Source organism: Dendrobium catenatum, unplaced genomic scaffold, assembly GCF_001605985.2.
Source record: "Dendrobium catenatum unplaced genomic scaffold, ASM160598v2 fragScaff_scaffold_133, whole genome shotgun sequence".
Classification (NCBI taxonomy): domain Eukaryota; kingdom Viridiplantae; phylum Streptophyta; class Magnoliopsida; order Asparagales; family Orchidaceae; genus Dendrobium; species Dendrobium catenatum.
This window is the reverse complement of record NW_021318595.1, coordinates 114,799-125,038: the sequence shown is the minus strand read 5'-3', so window position 1 is coordinate 125,038 and position 10,240 is coordinate 114,799. Positions and strand designations below refer to the sequence as shown.

The 10,240-nt window shown below is 37.3% G+C and overlaps 1 protein-coding gene and 1 long non-coding RNA gene across 2 annotated transcripts in view; both read left to right on the top strand.

Annotated features, from left to right (window-relative positions):
* The window catches only part of LOC110091912 (peroxisomal fatty acid beta-oxidation multifunctional protein), a 45,426-nt gene extending 43,096 nt beyond the window's left edge, over window positions 1-2,330 (top strand). Inside the window, exon 14 of the mRNA XM_028698782.1 lies at window positions 2,137-2,330. Coding sequence (XP_028554615.1) covers window positions 2,137-2,330 — 194 coding nt within the window. The remainder of the gene's footprint in view (window positions 1-2,136) is intronic.
* Window positions 2,331-5,389: 3,059 nt separating this feature from the next.
* LOC114580772 lies at window positions 5,390-9,424 on the top strand. The gene is made up of 2 exons (XR_003702335.1): window positions 5,390-5,550; window positions 9,101-9,424. It is a non-coding gene; the product is annotated as an uncharacterized LOC114580772 (long non-coding RNA).
* The last annotated feature ends 816 nt before the right edge of the window (window positions 9,425-10,240 follow it).

The following is a 10,240-nucleotide window of genomic DNA, read 5'->3' as shown; positions in this document are numbered from 1 at the left end:
TTAGACAAGTCTTTCTGAAAGCAATTAATTGACAGAAAAGCTTTATTGGGATGCTCTCTAGCATATAGGAGAAGATGAACATGAGCAAACTTCCTCATTGTTTTCTCAATTCATGTCCAAGTTCACAAGTCCTTGTTATCATATTGAACTATTGAATTTTAAGTTTTTAATGCATTTCGTTCAAGTTTGGATTTAATTCATTTGAGCTCCTTGCACATTTTTAGTCCAAGTTCAAAGGTCCCCTGTTGTCCTTGCAAGTTCAAGTCCCAAATGCTTGCAAAATCAAGTTCATGTTCAAGTTCAGTTCATGTCCAATACATTTAGTTCACTTGAATCTGAGTTCTCTTGCATTTATTCTTTTGAGTTCAATCAAGTTCTCATTCCTCACAATATCACTTGATTAAGTATTAAGTTAAGCTTGATTTTGTCTCAAATTATGCCCAAGTTAGGTTCATTCGAGTCCCAAATAAAGTCCACTGTAGTCTTGTTGAGTTCCAATGAGAGTTCGATGTGCAAGTTCAAGTCCGAGTCCACCATTGTTCTTTTGAGTTCAAATGAGGTCCAAGTGTAGCATTGTGTTCACCCGAAATTTCGGCAGCCTCCCGGCGTCTCCCCCGTTTAGGGGAAAACTACGGAAAAACTGGGCCTATCCCACCACGCTAAGAAAAGCGTGTATGGTAGATGCCCTCTTTCGAGGACACCGCGGCCGTGTATTTTTCGATCCCCCACCACGCTAAGAAAAGCGTGTATGGGTATTTTGCAAAAAAATATTTTTTTTTTGAAAATATTTTACAAAAAAATAGTTATTTCCCCGCAAGCGGGTACTTATGGGTATCCCTCCTTCGTCGTACGCGTCGCACCGGGTTCCCTTCCCACCACGCTAAGAAAAGCGTGTATAGGCGGTTTTCCGGTACGCTACGAACTCCGAAGAAGAGATTTGGAACCGAGGATTGCTCGCCTACCTTGTCGTGGGTGTCGCGCCGGTTGCCCCTCCCACCACGCTAAAAAAAGCGTGTATAGGCAGACCACCGACTCGACACGCATGCCGAGGTAAGAGAGCAAATAAGGGTTCGAAAATCAGGACAAAAAAACTTCTTTTCTTTCTCCTTTTTTTTCTCTTTTCTTCTCTTTTTTTTGGAGAAATCTTTCCTTTTTTTTTTTATTCTTTTTCCCAATTCCTTGCTGAAGCATGCATGTTAGAAACCGATGAATAGACACCAAAATCACGTGGATTCAACTTGTGTATATTTCTTCAGCACATATTCACTTAGTTCTAGACTCTTCTGGATATGACAACTTAAAAGAAGAGCAGCTCATATTGCAATTCCTGACTTGATTTTCATTGCCTGGATCAGATCGAAAGCTCCCTCAACATGGCCAGCTCATGCTAATAGATCCACCATGCATGCATAGTGCATTTCCCCAGGTTCGACTCTAAAGTCAATCTTCACGCAATTGAACCACCGACGCCCTTCATTCACAAGTAAAGAGTGGCATTATCATGAATGCCATAACAGGTCTCCTGAACTCAAACAATCAAGTCTCCTGAACTCAACCAACATCAACAGTGCTTAGTCAGCAAACCCATTCTGAGCACGAGCAAAGATCATAATACAACATTCTTATTTTGCATCCTCTCAAAGACAACATTGCAAAGGCTCAGGTACCCGCATGAGCAAGGAGGTGTTTCTCTGTGAATTCTTTGAAAAAAATGCTCATCTAGATCTCCATTATTAAGCAATAAAGAGTCACCTCCAAAAAGAACATGAAAACCCAATCTGTAGCTACAAAGGATTATAGCTAGTAAGTACTTAACCTGATTGCCTTGTCTCTGACAGCTAGATCAGTGACTAGCTGTGGTTTTATCTTCAATCTCTTTTCCTCAATATCCTTGTAAACCTTGCAAAGCAACTTCTTCAGCAAAGTCATTAGCTTCATTAGCAACACCGATGGATCACTTATAGAAATATCGTTGAGTATGAGGTGGCTATTATTAGTGGTCTCCACTTTTTCAATATCTTCCCGGAGAGATCAGATTGGAGCTATTTTGAATAGATATATAATTTCTGAAGTGAAGAGAAGTTTTCAAGGAGGAAAGGAGAGACTAAAGATTTGAGTGTGGCTTGGAGGTCAAAGTGGAGAAGAGGTTCAGGCTGCTAGGCTCTGATCGGGGGAGTAAGTGGCAGCAGGAGCTCGTGAGGTTGGAGATTTCAGCCATGTGTGCGTCGCAGCAGGGAAGGGAAGTAGGAAGTTGTGGTTTTAGTGTGGATTTTGTAGGGCAGAGCAAGACTTTGGGTGTCTTCGTCGATCAGGAAAGGAGCTTGGCGTGATGGAGGACTGAGATTTGGATGAGTGGAGGGCTTGAAGCTTTACTTGCTGGAGGAGGAAGACAGTGGGGCGTTTGTAGAGACGTGAGGAGAAGAAGGCTGCGAATAGGAAGCTTGACGCCTGGTTATTTGCGGCAAGAGAAGTGTTTGGTCTTGAAGTGGAACTTGCAGCTTGATTGGAAGGTCTTCACCTGATCAAGGCCCTTGGACGGAGGTTGCAGTGGCTCGTCTGCTTGTGAAGTTGTGATGAGGAAGCTTTGGTTTTGAACATAGGAGGTGATTCATGAAGCTTGCTCACGAGAGAGGAGGGAGGCGGGTAGAGGCGCAACTGCAGGTAGTTTGGTCGGACAAGAGGAGCCAAACCAACTGAAGCCCATTTGGCTTCATTTTAACGTTGAGAAAGCCTCATCTCAAACAGGATTTTAGCAGATTTTGCGGGATACATGACAGCCATCATACATCCGAGGTTTTCAATCCGGGATTACAGGGATTTAGCAGAGTTTTGATACATACGAGGTTTTGGAATTAATGCGATTTGAGATATCTTTTGATCTTTGATCTTGTTAGATTTCATAATAATATTAAATAATAAAATATTATTATTAAATTTATTAACAAATCAGAATGGTGAGAGCGTAATAATTGCTTCCAAAAAGGTCTTGATTAAGGTGCATTCGTCTCGAAATACGTGCAATTCCCTCGTTTAACGTGTAAATTTCGTCGAATATCAAAATTGGATAAATTGATAATGCATTAACGGTATTGCTGATGTTCCGATCGCAACGATGCAGTCTGTTTCGTGATCGGACTTCATTTGAGCGTCGACGAGGCCTCATCTTTATCGAAATGCATATTGTTGTATTTGAATCATCTCAGAATTTGTGCCACCAACTCGAACAATCCAAATTGATAAAAAAAATATATATTTTCTTAATGTTGACGACGTTCCGGACACAACGACGCCATCCGTTTTGCAATCGGACATCATTTCGTCACTGACAAGGCTAATTTCCCTTGTAACGCGTGCCTTTGCATCATATTTGGATCCCTTTGAAATTTGCGACAATATGTCAAACGATCCAATTTGGTCGAATAAAATATAAATTCTTAACGGATACAATGTTTCGGATGCAATGGCGTTTTCCGTTTGTCGATCGGATGTTATTTCGTTACTGACGAGGCTAATTTCTCTCGTAGTGCGTGCCTTCGCATCAAATTTAGATCGCCTTTGAAATTTGCAACACCACATCAAACAATCCAATTTGATCGAATAAAATGTAGATTCTTAATGGAGACGATGTTTCGGACGCAATGACATTGTCCGTTTATCGATCGGACGTCGTCGGAGCGTCTTCGAGGCCTCGTTTCTGTCGTAACGCAGGCCTTTATAGCATATTTGCATCGCCTAAAAATTCACCACCATCTCAGATGATCCAAATTTATTAAATAAAATGTATATCCTGAATGTCGACAACATTTCGGACATAATGACACTGTCCGTTTGTCGATCGGACGTCGTCCGAGCATCTTCGAGGCCTCATTTCCATCGTAACGCAGACTTTTATATCATATTTGAATTGCATGGAAATTTGCCACCATTTCAGACGATCCATATTCATTAAATAAAATATATATTCTGAATGTAGACGACATTCCGGACACAATGACACTGTCTGTTTGTCGATCTGAAATCGTTTGGGCGACATCGAGGGCCAAATTCCTCGATATGCGTGTTATTACCTTGGGATCCGCGACACCATTACGATTGATCCCAATTAATCACAAAAGATGTATATTTTGAATGTCGATAATGTTCCGGACGCAATGGCATAGTACGTTTCATGATCGGACGTCATTTGAGTAACGTCGAGGCCTGATTTCCTCGAAATACGCGTTGTCTTGAAATTCATGTCACTAATTAGGATGATCCAAATTGAACAAACAAAATATAGTTTTTGAGTATTTGCAATGTTCTGAACACAATGATGAAGTCTGTTTGTTGATACGACATCGTTTGATCAGCCTCGCTGTATGCATGCTTTGTTGATGATATTCAAAATGTATTAAATGATTTTGATTGGTGCAATACTTGACTAAAATTAGACTTTAAATAGGGCTTGTTTAAGTCGTCCAATCATCATTGTTGTGATGAATGGTTGAATTATGATGGAAATTTATGAAACTAAGTATATAAGTTTCAATAAATAGATCATGGTGTGGGTGCCAACTAGCTTAGTTCATAAAAACCTTGAAGGTTGTTGCCTTGTCCTTGGGTTCAAATCACTTCTCCATCAAATTTATGCTCCGGCACTTAAATTTCTCCAAAAAATAAAAAATAGATTGCTATCATTATTGTGATCTTAAGTTTGAAGATATATTATACAAAATAGGAGAGATAAAAATGTAAAATTATAAGGCAAATGATTATTATTATCATGGGAGAAAAGTTTTATATATATATAGTTTTTGTATTTTAGCTACTTTAAATTTTATTCATTTAAAATTTGAAATTGATAGTGAAAGATAAGTATGAATAACTAATTCCTTGTAAATAGATATCTGTCTGACTTATATATATCTAAAAGACAAAAAATTCCTAAAAGATATATTTTCTCTACTTTAAATCTTATCCATTATAATTTTTGTATTTTAGCTGCTTTATTTTTATTTATTTAAAATTTGAAATGGATAGTGAAAGATAAATAAGTATGAACAACTCATTTATTCCCTCTAAATAGATAGTTCTCTAACTTAATATTTCTAAAGACAAAAATTACCTAAAAGTTATCTTTTATATATAAAGGATATATTTATATTAATTTATGCCATGCAATTCAAAACTTTGCATGCTTGCCTACGTGAAATAATAAGCAGCAGTTGAGCTTTTTGTCTCCCAAACTGATGATCAGAACTTTATGCTGAATTTCTCATCCATGTTGATCTGCAGTTGTCATTATTCACCTCTTCTAGGTTAATATAGTATTTGAATTGGACTAGTGCACTAATTGTCCAAGTTAGCTATATGCTCTTTTATTCTATTTCAGTACATTTCTCAACTCGTCTGACGCCATGTTTTATCTGAAGGGGTGGCTTGCTGTTCTGGGCTGATACGCTTGGATCTATTTATATTTTTTCAAAGCTCAAAAAATGGGCAAATGCATATGGTGGTCTATTTGCACCATCCCCATACTTGGAAGAAAGAGCTAAGAAAGGATTACCACTGGTACTACGTTATGCCATCTCCTACTCTCGAGTTTATTATGGTTTGCTATTCAATTTTCGATTAATGATGTGAGAAAATGCTCGGAATGAAGAAAATTAAAATGGAACTGAAACTATCATCTGATTTGAAAGTATTTCCATAATATTTTATTTTAAATTGCACAACATTCTAGATATCCAAGCCAGAACCAAATTTCATATGGCTAATTGCTTTTTTTTTATTCAGTCTCTATATGCATATAAACTGCGTAGATTTTCCCACATTATTGGCAATCGCCTAAGTTTTTGTACTGCATATTTATCTTATGGCTGGGATAAGGCTACTGGTATATTATATATCATGATTGCATTATTAAACTGTGATTTTACTTGGTATTGCATGGTTTGCATGCAATGTGATTATCAGAAAAACAAAATTTCTAACTTAGAACTATGAATACTCCAACAATGACTCCCTTATTAATGAAAGAAGGTTGGTGGATTCTTTGATATTTTGGACAGATCAGTTTTTTTTTCTTTTTTATCGCTAAAGACATTATAGATAGATTTAACATAACCTGTTATCCAATTTACTTTTCATATCATAGATATAGCTACATTAAGAAATAGCTAATTTAGTATCCTGGATACGTACTTGATCTACCTTGAATCTCGATGTATATTTAAATGAGAAACTTTTGAAATTAAATTTTGAGCCATCTGAACTCTGATTTTAGCGAACTTATGGTCAAACTGAATGTCATAATTAGATGAACCCATCAATACCAATAGTGATCTGATCTAACTCCAATGAGCCCAAATCAAGCACTTAAAGTGTAAATGAAACTTTGGGACATTTATTAGAGGACCAAACGTTTGGCAAATCTCTCATTCTTATAGTCAAATTTGAGCATTTCAACAAGATGAATACATGAAATCCTCTAATTTCATCATCATTAGGGCACTTAAATGTTGAAAGAATGATATATAATCGAGGAAATCTATAAGAGTTCTATAATAGAGTGTTCTAAATTTTGCCTATATTTTTGGGGCATGCCACTAAAAAATTTTATAAATAGGTCCCCACTATCTACATAAAGGGGCTTGAATCCTTAGCTTGAGATTTAATTGAACTAGAAGGCTTGAAAAATCTTGGAGCGTCACTCAAGTAACACTCCAGACCAACACCATCAGACCACTGCCATTTGCCTCCTATTGTTAGCCATCACAATCTAAACACCGTCGTACCACCTCCCCCCTGTTGTTAGCCATCATAGTCTAACTACCATCATTCGAGAACTGTCATTGGACCATCGATTGACCGTCATCATCTGACCAACCACCATTGCTTGATAATGATCCTCCGTCCACCATTTTCCTATTACAATCCTTCGACCACTATCACTTGATTACTATCCTATGACCATCATTACTTGATTATGGTCCTATGACAATTGTCACCCAACTACAGTCCTCCGACCATCTTTGCACAAATATGATCCTCCAGCCACCTTAGCACTATTATAATCCTTCAACCACTGTTGCTCAAGTGTAGTCCCTTGAACATCGTCTTCCGACTATGATCCTCCAACTACCATTGACCTACTATGATCCTCTGACCACCGTCGCTCAACTGTAAGCTTCCAACTACCATTGCTTAACTACGGTCTCCTGAACACCATCACCTAGTTTATTGTCCTCAAACCATCATCATTCGATTATGGCTCTCTGACTACTGTTACTTAACTAAGGTCCTTCAATCCCAATGATCCTAATATGGTCCTCCGATTACCATCAACTAATTTTGCTTCTCAACCATTGCTACTTTATTATGGTCCTAGAACCACAGTCGCTTGACCATCGTCCTTTGATTATTATTGTTAGACTATAATCCTAGCCACCATCACCCAATTATGGTCATCTGGCCAATGTTTCCCACCACTGTCCTCCGACCATTATTACCCAACTATACTCATTTGATCATCATTCGATTATGATCCTCCAACCACTGTTATCTGATTATTATCCTTCGAGCACCATCGCTTGATTATATTATTATGACCATAGTCGCTCGATAATGGTCTCTTAACCATCATCATCATATTATAGTCCTCCTACTACCTTTTCCCAACTGTAGTTCTCTGACCATTGTCGCTTAAAAATAGTTCTCCAACCACCTTGTGACACAACCCGACCCCTTCGCGGCCCCTTTCTTTATTTCGGATTGTCGAGGAGAGTTTTAAGGAGTAAGTTGCAAAGATTCCGCTCTCATTTTGCGAGGACTTTATGATCTGAGTTCAGGTTTCCTATAGGCACAAACTTATAGTTAATTCTATAGCGAGAGAGAACTTTTGATTAAGGCTTGTCGTCAAACAGATATACAGTATCCGACATATGGTAGCAGCGTGATTTGGGCATTCAAAATTTAAGATTTAAAATTAGAAATTCACTACCTTGCACTTAAAGAGGATGGTGGGGGAAATGATGATGAACCTGATCAAGATCCCATGGTTCATTACTTCAGTTGTCCCGGGTCATCATGGATTCATGGTCCATAGTCTACTTAGTCAGAGGAGATAATCGACCTAAACGTGACAGAAGGATCCTTGTTGGCAGCCATGAGGTGCTTCGTCCAAGGGTATCTTGTAGATTTAGAATGGATGTTTGCTTAAGGAGATAAATTTGAAGCCACCTTAGCTAATAGAGGGCTTTATGCCCTATCGATGATATCTTATTGATTCATTACTCAATGATTTAACATCGTTGGGGAATATACGGGATATGACTATGACCATAATTTAATGGTGTTATTTGACAGCTAAACCACTTGGTTAGAGGATCCTGATCATCACTATTTACCTATGGTGCCATTTGGCGGCGAGATCACTAATTAGAGGACATGTTTTACGTCCTTCTTGGCAAGAGACAATTTGAGAATGAATCCTAATGATATTCTCGACCAGACATTCATTCTTTATGAGCTGAAGTGATTTTCAGATTTATTTATCTCGTCAAACTATTATGGAGGGTTAGTGAGTGTTTTGCTTTTAGTTTTTTGGTGTTTTTATTTCAATTTTAAATATTTTAAGTTTTGATAACTTCTGAGTTTTGAATTTTTTTTATGAATTTGGGAGGCATTTAAAATATTTATAGTTCCCTCTGGTTGAGATTTTTTGTCAACACGGTCATCATTTGGGTACTTATGGTCCTTATGGATAATTTCAATTTTGTTGGTCGAACCTTGTCGGCTCTGTCTACTTAATAACATAAGTGAAATAGAACATGCATCACAAAGTAACATTATTTTTTTTTCTCTCTCTTTCAACCCTCTTTTATCCTATGTACTAGATATTTATATAATACTTAGATGTTAATCTCTGTCAATGCCATTGACACGCAACAAAGTAACATTAAAAAAAAAAAAAACATTGTGACCAAGTTTAGTCTTAGAGAAATGTTTCAAAATTGTTTGAATGTGCATGTGCGCATTCTTCATTTGTATGATGTTTTTTCCCTTTATATATGTTTTTGAAATGAACTCCGCTTATGTACTTTCATTTCCTTTCCAACAGAGCACGACAACGTCCCCTCCAAACGCTTCAATATCACGCATGTAAATGTTTCTGCTCACCTGCTTGCTTGCCCTTCAAGCCATCTTGTCCAATGCAAAAGAAACACACCATGATCATCATGGCTAATTCACAGAGATAATTTTTTATACTCTAATATATCTTTCGTAATTCTATTACTTGAATCCATGTGGTTTGAACTGGTAGGAATTATGGAAATTTTGTGTGAGTGAAGCTTATAAACTGTTTCTTTCAGTATTTTCTCTGAAATAAATTCTTAAGGTGGTGAGAAGCTTCTGGAATGTTATCACACCTGCATTGCCACCATATTATGCTGTCACTCAAAAAGGCATTGTTGTGAAATGTTCCATCTAACCAAAGATGGGATTATCTTATTAGTTACAATATTCAACCATAGTAGGAGTGTCACGGTTCAGCCCGAATATTCAAATTAATGAGACGGAAATATATTTCTTTCAAATACATAACTAGTTAACAACTAACATCGCATATAAAACTGAAGAGTCACTAACTGTTTACAGAGGCTACTAAGATTTATAGGAGCTTAAGAATGAAGATTACCAAACTCTGTGGAAGGCACCACCTCAGGTCAGATCTATGTTTTAGTGGCTCTCAAGCCTCGCTCTTGAACTTTATGTAGCCATAGTAAAAGGCTATTAGGACTTCGTTTGGGATGATTTTCTTTCTAGTTCTTAAAGTAGATTTTTAGTATAATTTTTTTACATTAAAAAATTACTTTAAGAAGTAAAAAATAAGTCATCCTAAATGAAACCTAAGATTTATAGGAGCCCTTGAGAATATAGGTGACCCGAGCGCAATGGAAGCCACCACCTCATGTCAAATCTACCTTTTAATGGCCCCCAAAACTCCTTGGGAATCCCAAATTTAAGGGTTCCATAGTATTTCCTCATGCTTGCATGCCCCCTTATCTAGAAATCAGTATGGTCGCATATACTTCCCATTGAGTTAAATTAATATGAACCCTCTTATCATAAAGAATTGATGTAGAACCAGAATATTGTGATAAAAATCTAATTTTTTTATGGTATAACTTTGATTGATTACTATGATGATATTTTGAGGAACTTTGCAAGTGGAGTCATCATGATGTAAGGAGTTAAT